The sequence below is a fragment of the Micropterus dolomieu genome, linkage group LG16 (assembly GCF_021292245.1).
Source record: "Micropterus dolomieu isolate WLL.071019.BEF.003 ecotype Adirondacks linkage group LG16, ASM2129224v1, whole genome shotgun sequence".
NCBI classification, from domain to species: Eukaryota; Metazoa; Chordata; class Actinopteri; order Centrarchiformes; family Centrarchidae; genus Micropterus; species Micropterus dolomieu.
The window spans coordinates 14,745,576-14,763,511 of NC_060165.1; the positions used below are offsets into that span (position 1 = coordinate 14,745,576).

At 37.5% G+C, this 17,936-nt stretch overlaps 1 protein-coding gene across 1 annotated transcript in view; it reads left to right on the forward strand.

Moving 5' to 3' along the window:
* col7a1l (collagen type VII alpha 1-like) overlaps positions 1-17,936 on the forward strand; it is a 65,569-nt gene that overhangs the window by 22,322 nt on the left and 25,311 nt on the right. Inside the window, exons 17-55 of the mRNA XM_046072423.1 lie at positions 1,148-1,285; positions 1,618-1,764; positions 2,054-2,173; positions 2,769-2,915; positions 3,476-3,748; positions 3,866-4,005; positions 4,417-4,540; positions 5,209-5,352; positions 5,503-5,690; positions 7,189-7,269; positions 7,673-7,690; positions 7,810-7,836; positions 8,030-8,095; positions 9,309-9,389; positions 9,491-9,517; positions 10,120-10,164; positions 10,280-10,354; positions 10,440-10,535; positions 10,807-10,833; positions 11,044-11,097; positions 11,287-11,358; positions 11,457-11,516; positions 11,772-11,807; positions 11,923-11,967; positions 12,157-12,192; positions 12,384-12,428; positions 13,856-13,927; positions 14,013-14,045; positions 15,112-15,183; positions 15,318-15,377; positions 15,490-15,525; positions 15,657-15,737; positions 15,969-16,004; positions 16,136-16,180; positions 16,848-16,919; positions 17,086-17,121; positions 17,447-17,473; positions 17,662-17,700; positions 17,810-17,872. Of these exons, the coding sequence (XP_045928379.1) occupies positions 1,148-1,285; positions 1,618-1,764; positions 2,054-2,173; positions 2,769-2,915; positions 3,476-3,748; positions 3,866-4,005; positions 4,417-4,540; positions 5,209-5,352; positions 5,503-5,690; positions 7,189-7,269; positions 7,673-7,690; positions 7,810-7,836; positions 8,030-8,095; positions 9,309-9,389; positions 9,491-9,517; positions 10,120-10,164; positions 10,280-10,354; positions 10,440-10,535; positions 10,807-10,833; positions 11,044-11,097; positions 11,287-11,358; positions 11,457-11,516; positions 11,772-11,807; positions 11,923-11,967; positions 12,157-12,192; positions 12,384-12,428; positions 13,856-13,927; positions 14,013-14,045; positions 15,112-15,183; positions 15,318-15,377; positions 15,490-15,525; positions 15,657-15,737; positions 15,969-16,004; positions 16,136-16,180; positions 16,848-16,919; positions 17,086-17,121; positions 17,447-17,473; positions 17,662-17,700; positions 17,810-17,872 (2,984 nt within the window). The remainder of the gene's footprint in view (positions 1-1,147; positions 1,286-1,617; positions 1,765-2,053; positions 2,174-2,768; positions 2,916-3,475; positions 3,749-3,865; positions 4,006-4,416; positions 4,541-5,208; positions 5,353-5,502; positions 5,691-7,188; positions 7,270-7,672; positions 7,691-7,809; positions 7,837-8,029; positions 8,096-9,308; positions 9,390-9,490; positions 9,518-10,119; positions 10,165-10,279; positions 10,355-10,439; positions 10,536-10,806; positions 10,834-11,043; positions 11,098-11,286; positions 11,359-11,456; positions 11,517-11,771; positions 11,808-11,922; positions 11,968-12,156; positions 12,193-12,383; positions 12,429-13,855; positions 13,928-14,012; positions 14,046-15,111; positions 15,184-15,317; positions 15,378-15,489; positions 15,526-15,656; positions 15,738-15,968; positions 16,005-16,135; positions 16,181-16,847; positions 16,920-17,085; positions 17,122-17,446; positions 17,474-17,661; positions 17,701-17,809; positions 17,873-17,936) is intronic.

Genomic DNA, 17,936 nt, shown 5'->3' on the forward strand with positions numbered 1-17,936 from the left:
AAAATGTACCCATTTGTCATGAATCTTTCTGTTTCATATTATCGATTAAATAATGTAATTGACAATGTATTGTTAGAGCAAATGCAGGTTATTCATGTTCATGATCTTCCTCTTTTCTCAGCTCCGTTGGGCTATGTGTCCAACTTCAAAGTGACATCCTACACCAGTACCTCCATAGATGTGGAGTGGAGTCCCATTGTTGGCGCTACCGAGTACAAACTCTCTTGGAAGTCAGGTGATATATTTGCCCATTATTTTCTCTGCTCCATCTCCAATATGGGGACTATTTATGTTTTCACAGGTCAGTCAAATTTACTTTCTGTTTGTATACTTGTCAGACAACCTTTTGATGCCTTTAAAGACTATATATCTAAAAAAACAGGAATGGGAACTGTGGGAGTCACTCAATATTCCTGCATTGTAAATAATATTGTGTTATGTGTATCTGTGCTTATGTACCTTCCTGTTTACAGATGATAGCAGCCCTCTGTCCCGTTACCTAGACCATAGTGTTCTTTTCCATCGTATCGAAGACCTGAACCCACAGTCCACCTACACAATCACCATCTGTGCAGTGTACAGCAACTCAGAGGGACCAGAAATCTCCTTATCTCAGCTCACAGGTACAGAACGGAAGTTAGGTCTTGCAGTTTATTTTAACTGATTGTGATTCATCTTTAGATCTAAATAGCTCTGTGCAGCTGTGCATCCCTTTGTAATTAAATGGGTAGGGACAGTGGGTTTCTCAATCCCATGCCACAGCAACCCTTGTGGTGTCTTTGTTTGACTGACAAGTCATGTACTTTGGTCTTCCTATTTTAACCACAGTTCGTGTCATTGTCACTTGTTGTATGTGTCACTGAGTCCAAGTCAGCAGAGCTGCTATCAATTTATCAATGTCACTGTCAAAGTTGGTATGTTACACCAGCTCCAAGTGCCAAATTTATTACACTGACAAATGATAGTGTGTGAATAAACCAGCTCATTCAGCTCAGAGATTTTGGATTGCTCTAAATTTAATTATGTTTTTATAGATATTTTATGCATTATGAGTGGAACTGATTAGAATTTTGGGTGAAATAAATTTTAATGTGATTCACAGTTGTAAATTTATAAAGAATTGTGTTTGTATGGTATTATTTTTCAGCTGCAGTTTCAGACTCGGAGCCTATTCAGGCAGTGAGGGAGGTGAAGGTTGTGGATATTGGAGTAAACTCTTTCACCCTTTCCTGGAGGAAAACACAAGGAGCATCTGGGTACAAAATCTCCTGGATTCCGTTCTTGGGTGAGGGACCTCACATACAGTCAACCATGTGTACATACAGTTCTGAGTTTAAAGCCAGTGCCTGACACCTATAACCATTTCACTGTTAATTCAATGCCTAACAAAAATCCCAACCCTATTCAAATGTTGCTAAGCAGTGGCATCATTTAACTCCAACATTTCTTGGAAATCAGCATTTTCACTATCCTTTTGCATAATTGGTCATTTTACGTAGCTCTTAAAAACTCACTGTTTGGACTCCTGTGGCTCATTTCAGTAAATGAGTACACAGCACTATTATTTCACACTCTGATTATCTCTATATGCTGGATTTGTGTTATTGTCTGCTGTAGGGGGTGATGAAAAGTCGCACAAGGTATCTGCTGCTTCAACCACCTTCACTATCCACAACCTGCGGGAGAGCTCAGCTTATAAGATCCAGGTGTCTTCTATGGTGGGCAATAGAGAGGGAAGCCCAGTCCTGGTCACTGCTCGCACCTGTGAGTCCTGCCTGAGATATTTATACAATGGTATCAGATAGGGAATTAGTATTGGCAGATATCCTGAATTGAGATATCGAAATCAGTATTTAGTGAGAAAATATTGAACAGTGCATCTCTATTGTGCATGGTTGTATATAAATATTAATTATCCTTTGATTGACATGTTTCAATGTATGCAGCAAAAGTAATAATCTTGATTTTTTTTCCTGTTCTCTAACATACTGTATGACTGAGTAAATCAAACATGGTCCTGACGGATTTTGTTTGTTCCTTTCACGTGTTACAGTGGATCTTCCAAAAGTGAATGGCTTTGCTGCTCTGAACACTACAGACAGCAGCACTATTCTGAACTGGACACGTGTGGCTGGCGTCTCTGGATACCTTCTCTCCTGGAGGCACATCTCAGGTCAGTGGTCACCCTCTATTTAGCATCACGTTAACATGAATGCAATTTTCAGTCAAATTGTTAACCCAAAGAGGCACACTGTTTTGTTTTAAAGAGGCATTGGTTTGAAAACTTTATTTATTTGAATACATTCCAAGTACAGTGTGATAGAAATAAAAAATAATTTTTGTTGACTGTCCCAGAGGGTTTGAAGTGGATAAGTAGCATGTTATTGCATTGTGTATTGATTCTCAGCATAAGCACCCTTTTGTTGAAATGGGAAATATTAAGAAAAACAAATCCAATATTCATGTTTTATCATAAATGCAGAGTTTTACAAGTACATTTTTCCTTTGGTAGGCAGTGGTTGTAATTTTAGTAACAATCTGATATAAGTGAGTGACAGTGTTGGAGAGATAAAATATCTCTGAAATACAGTAAACAGACATAATGTAACACACATGACATAACTTGTATTAGATCAAATGTGTCACACATCATTGTATTTAGACACATTGATAAGTCAGTTGATTTCAATAGGAAGGCAAGTTTTCCTATTCCTATTATTCCTGAACATTAAATCAGCTGAAATGCTTTTCTTTGTGTGTCTTTTCAGTGTTGGAGATCAAAACAGAGACCCTGGGCCCTGGTTTTACCTCCTACAAGATCAACGATTTGCAGTATGGAAGAACTTATATTTTTACCATCAGACCTTTGTATGGAGAAGTGGAGGGGCCTATAAGCACTGTGTATCAGAGAATATGTAAGTCATTATTGAAAAGGTTTGAATCTGGCATGCTACAAAATGCTTGTTAATTGCACAGGATATACGTACACTTAATATGTATCTATATTTTCCCACTCATGTCATAATGAAAGTATACTAGTTTAATATATTGATTGCATTGAGTTAAACACTCTTCTTTAATCTAGTCGTACTATAGGGTAAATCCACCTGTGACCTGTTTAGCTAGACTGAAGAGTTAAAAAAAACTAAATGCCTAAATAGCATCAGTTAGTTTAGCATAGTCAGATATTTCTGTGTCGTTCTAAACTGCATGAACACTACTAACTCTGAAACATATACATTAATAAAATATTTTTTGAAAAAGATTTGCACTTAAGTTTAATAAGTTTCTTTGCCCTCGAAATAATATTCCTGGCGTATGTTGCAGCTCAGGATGCTTACAGGGACTTCAGTTTACATAGTTGATTTCTTTTGATTGGACAGCACCACAGATGTTTCCCAGCAACTATACTAGCAAAAAAGTTTTAACTGTGCAAATGAGACAATCACTAGTTTGAAACCTGTGTTAATCTCAGTGGGACATGATCCTCCGGTGGTTACAGTCCAGTCTGTGCTTGCCACACTTGCCCCCCATTCTCCTCATATCACGACTGCCTCCATCACCAATACGACCATCTCTCATGGAGCCACCAGGACCACCCGGCACCCCATTGCTGTGCCACCGACTAAATCCATAACCACCAAGAAGCCTCCAGGTCAGCCAAGTGTCACTGAAGCCAAAGAGGCAGGAGTCACCTCCCTTCGATTAACCCCATTCACTGCAAAGACAGCAGCTCCACCAAGACCAGGTATTTTAGAGAGATCTACAGTGTGACGGTGTGTAAATAAGAAATAGAGAGTATTGGCTTCTTATACACATTAAATTGTGGAAATGTATTTAAGATTTGTGTTTGTGTTTTGTTCAGTGTGTGGTAAGGCCAAAGCAGACATAGTATTCTTAGTGGACGAGTCTTCCAGCATCGGCGCTAACAACTTTATCAAGATAAAGGACTTCATGTTCCGGGTGGCCACATACTTCCCAGTCATTGGTTCTCAGGCCACACAGGTTGGTCTCTCAGTAAAAACGTTCTTTGTTTTATGTTGTGGTGATGATATGGCTTGAGGCGTATACTGTACTTTGCTCTCTTTGACTGTTCATTTGTTTAGTGTAGTAGGACAATTACAAACTGGACTGGATTGCAGTGACTGTAAATGATGATAGTTGCTGCAAGTTAGCAAACTGCTCCAGTGAGTGTCTTGTGCCAGTACGATTTTCAGTAACACTATGTGCAATTCTATCACAATGTGGGCAGAATCTGTCTCAAACATTAGTAGAAAGGATAAACAAGGCAGAATGCCACATGGCTTGTGATTGGCTAAGTGAAGCAGAATTATAGCTCAAAGTTGCATCACATTCAATTTAGTGAACATGATGATGTTGTGTTGATGTGTATTTTCTCCATTAATCTTCTCTCAGATAGCAGTGGTTCATTACAGTGATGAGCCTCGAATTGAATTCCGTCTAAATGAATTCAAAGACAGAAACTCTGTGCTCAGAGCCCTCAAAGCACTACGTTACAGAGGAGGCAACACCAGAACAGGTTAGTGATGCTCACACAAATGTGCACATTTCTTTTCATATTTAGGTCCTGCTGTTGATATCGCAGCCTCTAACAGCTGTCATGCTGGTGGACAGAAAATATGCTATTCTTGGTCCCTCGAACATATAGATTAGTATTAGTACTGACTGCTGACGTAGCAAGTATCATTTCACATAATCTCATCAAAGAAAGGTTTCACTGTGCAGGCTATACTGTACTATATGTCATGTAATAAAAAATGTTCCAAACTCAGAGTGTATGTTTAATTGCATTCATTTGAGTCAGAGATTTAAAGAAAAAGTGAACATTATATAAATGATAAAAAATTGTCCCATTTAATGACTCATTTATAAAAAACTAGAATGACTAGAATGTTTTATGGCCATTAAATTTTACTTAAATAATGGCCCAAATTTTTTCTATTTTTGTTGATTGTATTATTACACTTTTATAATTTCTGGTATGCATTAGTCTAAGATTATTTTGCTGTTCATATTTAAATATCTTATCAGCTTGTTGTATGTACAGTATGTGTTGTATGTGTTTATGAAAATAAAAACAGAAACAGTGCTGTGCAGACAAGTAAATTTAGTCTACCTGCATTTATCAGAGCAAAACTCTCCCAGTGGTTTAATTTTTTTTGTCTTTATACACTTGTGTACCCCCAGGAAAAGGCATCAGCTACGTTCTGCAGGAACTGTTCCTAGAGTCTCTGGGGATGAGGCAGAATGTGGCTCATGTTCTGGTTCTTATTACAGACGGCAGGGCCCAGGATAATGTGGTGCCACCCTCCAGAATTGCACGTGCTTTGGGTCAGTTATTGTAAAGCCGCTAAAATGGTGTCGCTAATGGCGAGTTTTAAAGAAGCAAATTGGGGTTTTTTTAATCGATATGTAACAAACAAGACTTCAAACCTGCAGGTTTTGCCTGGGTTATCATGTTTTGAATCTGTTTCTCTCTAGGCGTCAGTGTCCTGGCAGTTGGAGTTTCTAATGCAGACATTGAGGAGCTGAATAAAATAGCAGCACCCACTAGCTACAAAAATATCTTCTACTCACCCACCTTTGATGACTTCTCTTCCATTGAGAGAGAATTTATCAATAGCATCTGCAGTGAGGAACTGCTGTCGGAGTTTGAACTATATGAAAAGGCAAGACAGAAACAAAGCAAAACTATTATATCTTTTGTTGTTATAACATTGAACTAATTAGAGTTCAGTTAGACTTGAGAATAAATTTCAAACAACATGTGATATTCATGCATGCGATTGAAGCCAAGTTTTACAACTGGCTGTGTTTTAGTGTTTTAGGTGATTGAATTTTAATCAGATCGCTATACTAAAGTTGCACATGTAAATGTACCTTAAAGAGGTGGTATTATGCTCATTTTCAGGTTCAAAATCTTATTTAGGGGTTGTACCAGAACAGGTTTACGTGGTTTAATTTTCAAAAAACACCATATTTTTCTCATACTGCACATTGCTGCAGCTCCTCTTTTCACCCTGTGTGTTGTACGCTCCGCTCTTGAGCTACAGAGTGATGGATCTTACTTGTACAAAATCTTTGTTGTGAGTTGCACATGCGCAGTTCCCAGGTAAGGACTACTAGCCAATCAGAAGCAGAGAAAAATTGACCAAACAAGTCGCTCAGTAGCTTTCACATCAGGTGTAACATTAGCATTATAGCTATAACTTTAGCAGTGTTAGCCAACGTTTACAACAACTCCGCACTTGAACAGTCTGTGAAGTTACATTGCCGTGTTTATTTTAAATATGATTAACAACCAATAAAGCATACTTACAGGTTGTGATTGTGAATTTCCAGGCAGGAGTTGCATCGTCTTTTAGGACTAAACGTTGAACTGTTGTGTTCTGACGATCTATGCTGCCTTGCCGAAAAATGCTACCGTAGCGCAAATCGATAGACTCGACTCTACTCGGCCCTGCTCCGTTTTCCATTACAGATAGTACCCAGAGATAGTGCGTAGCTTGTCGTGAACCTCAACCTCAACCTCAACGGAGGTGAGGTGATACGTAAAAAAGTACCTGGAAGCAGGTACAGGTACAACATTTCTACAATGGAAAACCAAACAAAGGCGAGTGGAGCCAAAGGGGCCTCCGCTCAGACTAGCTTGGTTTGAGGGCGTGCCTGACCTCGCTAGATGCTTGGCAAGCTTTATGACGCGTTTTCATTGTGACGTCACAAGTATAGAAAGTGACTGGACTACAAACGAGCTGTTTTCAAGCGATTCAGAGCAGAGCTTTCTGTGGGAGATAGGAACTCCCTTTGTTCTGGACTTTGGGCTTTTTCGCTTTGCAAACCTGTTACATGCACAAAAAACATATATAATTCAATAAAGGAGAGGGGAAAAGCCAAAAAGCATAATACCACCTCTTTAAGATGTATAGGAGAGGTCGCCTAAGCCACAGATGTTTGTGCATGCATGGTGACCCTGTACTACATAAATGTAAATCTAATCACTTTTTTTAATCAACTCATAAGGACTCTTTAAACACTTCAGCAGTCTTGAGTTCATTTTGACATCAGAGCTGTGGAGGATGTGCATTACATAGCCATCTTTTCCCCTGTATTCTAAATGTCCTTGATCAGTACGTGATGAATACTGTTTTTTCTCGTTTCCATTTTCAGATTGCTCAGTTGGACACCCCGACTGAAGACCCAGAAGGGCTGCTAAAGCCTCAGGGTCCCTGCCCCTCTGAGTGTGTGAAGGTAGTGACTTCAGACACAAAATACTCCACAACCCCCCCACCCCACCCCACCACCACCACTTTAGTCATCATTGATCATCATCACTATCAGTATAGGCTAATATTAGTCGTAGTGCAACCAAACATGTGAGAGGGTACTAATCACCACATGACATGACCATTCAATATAAATACACATAAGCATTGATATTGCTTTTTGGTCCTAAACAGCAGGACAGTGTGTCTTTTCTTCTCTTGTATCCTGGTTAGATTTTTTTTTTCAGATTGGTGCTGACATTAATATGAACTTCTCACATTAACAATGGTTTGATTAATGAGATGTTATGAGTTGTTCTCTTATTAATCATTGTTCTGGGTATATTACATCATCAACTATTAATCATATTAATTGTTTGTTTATCCAGGGCCAGAAAGGGGAACCGGTGAGTTAACTTAATGTTGTGTTAAAGATTAAATATATTAAATATAATAAATATTAAATATTTAATGTGCGCAAAAGCAGTGTTATTTATTTTCAGTATTCTAACTCTCATTCTTTCAGGGAGATGGTTTTGGTCTTGGAGGACTGGTATGTTTGATCAACTTTTCTTCTCTGCATTATTAAACCTGATAAGTGAAAAGCTAATACTTTTGTACATTTCCATCGACTGTTCTCACTTTGCCGTGCATTATTGTACCCTCATTGCTATTAATTAAACTTTATTATCTTTATTATTAATAAATTTTTTAGAATAACCATTACTCTTTTTTTGTTTATGTAGAGATTTAGGCCAAGCCCTGGAAACTATGATCCTTTTACTTCTTCCAAAGGAGAGAAGGGAGAAAGGGTAAGAATCAATAAACATACACACAATAAACACTAACACCGTTCTTGTCATTGCCATCATCATTGATAATCATTTATTGTCAAGATTACCTTACCCATGTGTTTGGCTGAATCTGCTGTACATTTTATTATATATGCAGCATGAACATGAGCTGTTTAAGTAAGTGCACTGCCACTACTACAAGGTTCTTTTGTAGTGGGGTCATTGGTGAGCAGGGTAGCTGTAACTTTGACAGTAGAAACAGCAATAGTCACAGTCACTGACAGAAGGTTAAAGTATAACACAAAAATTAACTAAAATATAATAAGGTGGAGAGCAGTAAGTCAGTTTCTTCAAATTATTCCAGTTATTTTCACCGTCCATCTAAAGCTGGAGTTCCAAACAGCTGTTTAGTGTTGTTTTGCATAAAAGCTTGTTTATCCAAGTTGTTTTTTTTCTTCTCTCCATTAATTCATTTGTTCAATCCACATGGGCCAAGGGTGCTGCGAGATTTGTTCATTTCCATATTGTTATTATTATCTCAAGTACCTTTTCAAAATATAATACATTTTTCAACACACCAAAACAGAAGAAAATAACAAAAATCACAATCATCATATTAAAAACTCTGTTTGCAGTTTCATTAAATTCATTAAATTCATCATCATTAAATTTGCAGTTATGCCACAGCTAACAGTTGCCTGTTGTCAAAGTAATGATGGTTGCAGTGAAGAAAAAAGAAGAAGAAATGGGAATTACTATCTTAATCTGGACCCAGGATGGCTTTATCTATAAAGTGAATGGGACAGTGTCTTCATCATGTCAAAACACACATTTCTACCCTTTGTTGGGTATTGACAGATTCACAGTTCAATATTTGGAGATCTACAAACTATGCTGGTTGTATCTGGTTTAGAGAGCAGATGTGCATTATCGAGCTGTTCAGTTTCAGGTAAAAAGGTATAAGACCATCTTCAGCAATGTGGACAGATTAGTTCAAATAAGTCAGTAAACAGTCTGTTTACTGTTACCCATTCCTTGAGTCAGTTACAGTAAATGTTAACACAACTGCTCTGTCCTCATGAGTCAATATCAAATTATTGTTGTTATTATTTTTTCCTTTTCACTGTATCCAATCTCATAACCCTGCTGTGCTGTATGAGTGAGTGTTGCTTTGCGGTGTATGTCTATAATTACATTTTCCAGCACAGACCATGATGTTTTAATATGACAGGGACCTCCTGGAACAGATGGTGTACCTGGGTTGCCAGGACGACCAGGGAGAACTGGACCCCCAGGTTCTGCCGGCCAACGGGTAACTAAATTAGAAAAAACAAAACCTCCCACTGACCTGGTTAAAGTTTATTTCATTTATGTCTGACTCTGCAAATGATATTTGTTTTGTGTTTTTTTCAGGGCCATACAGGTATTCCAGGTGATATGGTAAGATCAAAATAAAAAATAAAGTTAATAACAAAAGTAAACCTTTTTATGGAGCATTATGTCGGGTCACCTGGCTAAAACTCAGATCATATAAATGTGAGGCTAAAAGAAAGTGGATTTAATATTTTAAGTATTATCTATCTGCACTAAGCAACTTTTATTTGTCAGACAGGAAGTGGAGTTTTATATTCTCTGTCAAAAAGAATTTGGGGGCATTTTTTACCTTCAGTGGATAGAGCACTGATAATGACGGGAAAGGGTCTTAAGCCTATAGGGTATCATATGCTGTATATAGTGTGAAGCGTTTTACAAGCAAATTTGTAATTTTGAGATATATAAAAGTTATGAAAGTAACTTTTATATATACAGTATATACTATCGCAAGATGGGTAAACTTATGACATTGACTTGAGTGAAAAGTGGGGGTGACAAGCAGCAGCGGTTCCCAGAATGGCAGTTATTTTATGGTCAGTGTCTTAAACGTAAGCAGGATGCCTCACCATTAAACCTTTTATTGTTCTACACGTCTATCGGAATATTAAATTGGTCAATATTGGTTATATGAATATAATTATCACTCTTCACGTTTCTTTCCTTGGCAGGGTCTACCTGGACTCCCTGGTCCAAAGGGCCAGAGAGGAGAGAGAGTAAGTCTAATTTGCATTTAATTTAGACTGATTGCTTTCTGCAGTGAGCTCATGACACCATTTACTACTGGATTTATCTACTTGTAAAGTGATTTTTGTGTGTGTTTCCAATAAGGGAGAGCCTGGATATGTTATAGCTGGCACAGACTCAAATTTCGTTCCTGGACGAAAAGGGGAACCAGGATCTTCAGTGAGTCCTCAAAAAGAAACATTTTTGGAGTTTTTTCAACAGTGAACTTCAGGACAACTAAAACATTATTTACTGCATGTTATAGGGTCCCCAGGGACCTCCTGGTATACCGGGGGTCAATGGCGCTCCAGGCCTACCTGGCCAGTCAGGACCACCAGGGTCACCAGGAATATCTGTCAAGGTAACATGGATCAGTGAACACAGTAACAGCATCATGATGTTTCAATGCTTATGATATGTAATGTGTAAAGTTATAGGTAATGCATATTTAATCGCATATTGCAATGATGATTATTTCACAGTACAAGTATCACAGCATCATATTACATCATGTTACTGTATATCAGTCCAACCTACAGTATTCAGTAAGAAGTGTCACAAAATGCTTAAACATGTTTTGACAGCACCAAACACAATCGACCAGAGTTGTTTTTACTGTTTGCACTTTATAGGGTGACCCCGGGGAGCCGGGAGCAAAAGTAAGTATGAAGGCTGATTAGCATCCTTTTAGAAGTCTTTTTATAAGGTTGCACTGTAAAATTTAATTTACAGCATAAATATCATGCATCATTAATTTTGTCTACTTGCATATTAAGCCTAAGTTTAATGATTCAGAATCAGATGTTATTAGTTCTGAAAAATGAATTGCTTCATGGTTTATCTGATAATACTTTCATTATTTTTGAAAGGGTTTACGTGGGAAGCAGGGTGTGAAAGGAGACAAAGGAGAGTCGGGAAAAGATGTAAGTGCATGGTTGATAAAGTTATTAGGAGTGGCAAAATGCATTGGATAACACAAAATTTTTATTCAGAGATGCCCTCGGAAAATCAATTTGCATAATGTGACATTTTTTCTCTCTTCTTTGTTTCTTTCTTGCCGTCTCTCACACACAAACTCTAACATACACGCATGTATATGCAAACTACTGTAGGGTATTGCAGGTTTGCCTGGTCCCATTGGCAATGATGGAGTGCCAGGTTTACCAGGTCAGAAAGGAGAGAAGGTAAAAGTGTTAATTAATCACGAAATTACAGCTTTTGCACTTGACCAGTCTACTAAAAAGACACAAAAATATGCCTAATAGATGTAAATCTTTTGCAGGGTGAAGAAGGAATTGGCATACAAGGTATTCAAGGTCTTCGTGGAGAACCAGGAGAGAAGGTACATCACAATCAACTTGAGAAGAAAGAATAATATGAACCATAAGTTTATTATTAGTATTATCATTTTATTTAGAGTCGAATACAAACTTTAATCATGGTTCTGAAATAGATAAAGTCATCTAACACGTCTAGCATAATAAAAAAAACAGGGTGGTTGTATTATAGACTGATTGTTAACATGGAATGTGATTGCTCTTTATGAATTCATATGAAATCCAATTTTTGTTTCAATATTTGATCTATTGATTTGCAGGGAAATATTGGCTTAATTGGACCAGTTGGGCCAAAGGTAACAAACATGAAAATACATTTGAACATGAAGTAGTCTATATACTCTGAATGTGACATGTTTTTGTTCAAATCCGTTTGTAGAAAAATATTTCCTATGTAATTTATCTTTTAAGGGTGATCTTGGAGAGCAGGGCATCCAAGGAATCATCGGACCTCGGGTGTGCATTTCCTTATCATTATCTCCTGTTTCTGTCGATGACTTCTTGCAAACCTTACCCTCAAATGCAAACAAATTAATGCTAGCTTAGTTTAATGAGATGAAACCAAACCTATTTGATTAAGGGTGTATATTGTGTAAGAATCAGTGATGAAAGGATTCAGAGGAAGTGGTTTCTTTTTACCTGCAGGGTAAGAAGGGATTCAAAGGGGAGCAAGGGGACAAGGTAAGTTCATCCTACACACATGGCCACTCGCTCTTCATTAGGCTAAAATTTGCATGATAATTAATATGATCAAGTGAAAGAATCAATTTAAATAACACTGGCATCACACCGGAATCAAAATGTGTGCATGTGAGCGTGTGCTTGCATATGAGTGCAGTTTTCAAAGTTAGCTTAACACATTTTTGTCTCAGGGAGAACGAGGAGAGATGGGACCAATTGGACCACAAGGACCCACAGTGAGTGAGGATTACATCTTATAGAATGTGTGTGAAGTTGGCGATGCACACATATGTACACATTTCAGCTACTTCAGGTTGACATTTGCTGAGAGAAAATACTCCTTAAAAATCCTAATTGCTTTCACTTACTCACTTGAGCACATTAATATCCGCTTTCTAATAAATTTTTGATTACAAAGAAAGGCTGAGGCAGATACAATATATTTATTTGGGAACAACTCTGAAAACTGTCTGGAAATGCTGGTGATCCACTATTTCCCAAAACAGACATTTACATTGATAAATGAACAAATGAGGAAGCCATTTTGTTCTGGGTTTTTAAGATTAGGCTCTACCAGAGATGGTTATGATTGCATATGATCATGAGCCAAATTGTCAAACCTCAGTGGGTATGTTTTGCATTTTGTCCTGCATCAGTGATTTTTCATTTGAGGCAGCATAGTCCTTTGGAAGAGACTATCACCAAAAATGCCGACATGAGGACCGTCTTCCTGTCTTTTGTAATACAGTCTGTTAGCTTTGAACATAACAGCTGGTTAACAGAAGATAGCAGAGAGTGATAGATATTGTTTAGAATATATTTTAGAATATTTTTAGAATATATACTTTAATTAAGATAGCTGTTGGAAGAGAGGCTTGGAGTTAACTCAATCATAACAGAAACAGCAATACAGAATTCAGAACTTCACTTCAGTTTCAGTTCAGCTAATCTTTATTGTCTCATTGGGGGAAAATAGTTTTACAGCCAGGCTGTGAAAAAAGTCCTACCTTTTACAAAATAGCCGATATACAAATGTGCAAATTAACAATATAATGTGTCCGAGAGCTGCCATTAAGCATAGCGATGGCACTTGGGATGAAGGAGATTCTGCAGACAATAGTCCTGAAATGGCAGCCAAAGGGCAATAGCTCAAACTCTGGAGTGGATGGTCCTGGCAGTCAAATACAGAATTAGCCCTCCTGTTAGAAATCTCAGAGGGCCTGGCATGGCTCCCCTCTGAGATCGGGCTGGCCAATTTGACAAGACTACCAAGCCTGTTTTTATTGGACAGATTAAGGTTTCCAAACCATGCTGCATTCATTATCCTCAACAAGAAAAGTCTTCAGAACTTTTTATTTACAGTATCTCACAAAAGTGTGTACACCCTTCACATTTTTGTAAATATTTGTTTATATATATATATATTATACACCCAAGTGTACTTACTTTTGTTGCCAGTGGTTTAGACATTAATGGCGGTGTGATGTGTTATTTTGAGGGGACAGCAAATTTACACTGTTATACAAGCTGTACACTCACTACTTTACACTGTAGCAAAGTTTCATTTCTTCAGTGTTGTCACATGAAAAGATATAATCAAATATTTACACAAATTTGAGGGGTGTACTCACTTTTGTGAGATACTGTACCTTGATTATTCTAGGGACTGACGGGGCCATTGGGGTTAAAAGGTGATGAGGGTCCAAGAGGAGCGCCTGGGGATCCTGCCAAGGGTGTAAGAAAACCATTTCCCTAATCTTTACTTTAGAAGTAGAAGTACTTGATACTCACACTCAGTCTTCTTCTTCCCGTTGCAACAGATAATTGGCCCAACAGGAAAAAAGGGTGCCAGGGTAAGTAAAAAAATCTACTTTTTTAACTTCCCAGGAAAGAAGTTTTTCTCTGGCAGCATACAGCATCATGGTACCTATATTTTGACACACCTCTGAACTGTGTAGCACATCCACGTTCTTGCAGATTCGTATTTAGCTTTTATGAACAATTCTTCTTATTCTTGGACTAAGGTAAATAGAGAATAAGGAAAGCACCTGGAAACTTAGTTTCAACAATCACATTAAATATTTATTTATTTAAAAACATCACTACTTAATTATATTATTTGTTGTTAGAGTTTAACAATCAAACTCAGCTAATCAGCTTCATCAGGACTGTGTGGGTATGATTTGCTCAGATTTTATATAGGACAACTCCACAAGTGTCATTAAATTTTAATTCAGATGTTACTACGATGGGCGCATGGAAATATGTCCCTTAGTCTGTACCTGGCCAGTTAAAATGGTAATTAAAAAATATAAACATACCCTTACTTACATACATTTTTACCTGTGAAAATGCTCTTTAATTCACCTATTTTTAATTCTGCTATAAGCTCTGCATGTTCTGTTTTTGGATCCACCTATTGAGGTTTGATTCACCCAATAAGATTACTCATGCCTCTAGAGAAGTTGTGCCTCCAAGAAATATTTGTAAAATTAAAACTTCAGTCTGCAGTGGTATTCATCTGTTCGATTGGGGTTTAAGAAGTTGTTGAGGGGGAAGAAAGTGTTACATCCTTGTTAGGTTTTCCCAATTGGTCCAAAGATTGAAACTCTAAATGGTTTGCCTATATTTACCTTAACAGACTTAAAAGTCAGTCAGAGGGAAGTGATTCTCTTAATGTTTTATTCTGTCGAGATGTTAATTAATTGTTCAGGGTATTCTTGCGCTGTCAGACTCAGTCCTCTGGGTCCACTTATCAAACACAATTAATTTTTTCTCTTTAGCTTTAGCACTGGGACGGGAAGCTCCATTGAATTGGACCTATTTAAACTCTGTCCACAGGGTACCATTTAAAGTGAAGAGTTTTGTTTTGAAACTGTTGCGATAATTTGGTGACCAGACATTTTTTCTGTTTGTCAGGGAGACATTGGTCCAGTCGGCCTCACAGGTCCCCAGGGAATAAAGGGTGAACGAGGAGACAAAGGAGACAAGGTTAATAATGACAAATACTGTACATCATGCTTGTCATTTCTGCATGTTGTCATTTTTCTGATTCACTAATATAGTTAGTAATTAGTGTAGAATAACTGTATGTATAGATAAGTGTGTGGTTTTGATGTGCGCAGGGCAGTCCTGGTTTTGGGATTCCAGGACAGCAGGGACCAAAGGGTGAAAATGGCGAGAGGGTGAGTTACCTGACAAAGTGAAATCACTCATTTAACTTGTCGTCATTATATAATACTGTAGCAGAAGTTGATTGATATTATATTTATGCTTCGTCCTTTTCATCGTTCACAGGGAAATGTTGGTTTGTCAGGAAAACCCGGACCAAAAGTAAGTGAGAACTTACTATTTTGCTTAATTAATACTTTTTATATTATCAAAAAACAATGTTGATTTAATACTGCTTTTATTACTGTATATAAAGGATTTTGTATTTTAATGAAAGTCATGTGTTTGTCCAGGGGCATGATGGCTCTAAAGGTGAAAAAGGGAGTATTGGGTTACCCGGCAATCCTGGAGAACCAGGATTAAGAGGTAAAGATGTAAGTAAATCCTGAGTGGCTGTTAAGTATTTTCCTTACAAGGGGTTTATTTAGAAAAATGTTACGTCAGGAGAAAACTCATAGTATTAATTTAAACAAAAGACAGTAGAATAATGATAAATGTCTGGTAAAGTTTTGCTTGTTCACTTTTTATTCAGATATATACTGTATATGTTTATGCAGTCGTTACATTGTAATAGTGGTAACCACTGCTGTTGACTTTGTGTGTAGGGTTCTCCTGGAGTGAAAGGAGACCTAGGAATTAAGGTACAGTCGTGTTGGGTAGTGATGTTGCTCAGGAGGTTATCTGGTTGAGTGATGATTTATAATCAATGCAGTCAACTTTCCTAACTTGAAAATGTAGTGAAAAAGTGAAAATGTAATTTTGTCTTTCACAGGGGGAACAAGGACCACATGGAGACCCTGGTGACAGAGGAATTAGGGTATATCTTTGTCTTTGTGTGTATAAATATAAGAAAGTAAAATAATACACTTATAAACATACATAAAATACCCCCCAAAACAACAACAAAGACAAAAGCTGTCTTATAAAAAAAACCATATGCATACATTATTATTATATTTAAAACAAGTTACATAAATTGTGTGGCTGAGCATGTTGATTGGTGAAGTCTGACTACAAGAGTAATTAGCTTTCTACCCACAATCAGCAGGGCCTCATCACTTCTTATAGAGTGCACTCTGGCACAGAAGGGACTAATAAGTGAATAATATAGCAGAAACAAAATGGAAGTCTGCTAATTGTGTGTTACTAGTTAGATTTTTATCAGAATTAGGGTTATTGCCAAATAAGTTTTCATTGGAATTTGTCTTGGTGTTTTGTTGAATAAAAATAAATATAGTAAGTAGAAGATATATAAAATGATTTCTGACGTCTTTGTTTGATTTGCTTGTTTATATTGCATTTCTATATCTCTTTATTTCCACCCTCAAGCTTTATGACTCTTATTCTGAAGGGTGCCACTTTACATCTTTAGTTAACCAAAAAATATAGCATCTAATTTTACAAGTTTAATTTTGTATCTACTATAATGTCACTTCAACAGCAATGCAAGGCTATACATTCTTTTTAATTCCTTGATTGATCAGGGTCCATTGGGGTTACCAGGGCGACCAGGGGATCCAGGAGAGAAAGGAGAGACTGGCAGTCCTGGCCTGCTTGTGAGTTCTTTGAATTTTAAAGACTAAACCTTGAAAGAAATATATTTAAACTATCCATTTTACTTTCTTCTCTGTGGAAGTTACACGTCAAAAACAAAGCCTTTCTGTTCTATTTATCCATAAATCTCTTGAATAATTGCAATGCTGTGATTTTCCTTTTTCAAAGGGTACTGATGGAAAGAAGGGCGACAAAGGGGAGCCGGTATGTTTGTATCCACCATCATCTCTCTCTCTCTCTCTCATTGATGAGCATGTTCATTGTTTCTCTAGGTTTACGCCTGCTGATCATTCTTCTGTGTCAGTCACCATGCCACATCTTCACAACTTGCTATCGCCCTGCGACTTCATAATTTCTATTTTGATATGTTCAGTAATTAAGTTTGTTTTTTTGTGTGTGCCACCCTTCAGTGCACCTACTATTTTTCCTTTGTGTTGCAAATACAGATTGTGTTTAGCGGTGTGACATTTTAGATTTTAACTCTGTTTTCTTTTGCTCTTCTTTTGACTGTGCTGCTGCTGTCACAAAGGGAAAACCTGGACCTCCGGGAGGACAAGTAAACAAACCTCTGTTATCATTTTTGACAGCTTCTCATCAGTTAAGCCATGTTTGACAAAGGCATTCGTTGTAACGAAGCTCATAAAGCTCCCATAAGACCTTGGAAAATGAATATGTGTTCCCAGACAGCGGAAATTGTGTATCAATTAGCAAGTTCACTATGGATTTCTCATTTTGTCCCTCCAGATTATTGCAGACAATAACATACTGACCAGAGTTATTAAGGTAGCTTGAAGTGTGATGTGCAACATGCTTTATTTTTATTTTTATTTTTTAAAGGAGGGAATTTTAATTTCTCATCTCTCCTTCTTTCCTTTGCATTCCTTTCCTTCAGGGTGAACCAGGAGAGCCAGGTCAGCCTGGTTTGAGAGGAGAAACAGGTCTGCCTGGACTAAGGGTGAGTATCCTATAGCTTGCTGTGATAAACATACAGACTACAAGTTCAGAAGCACGCTGACCAT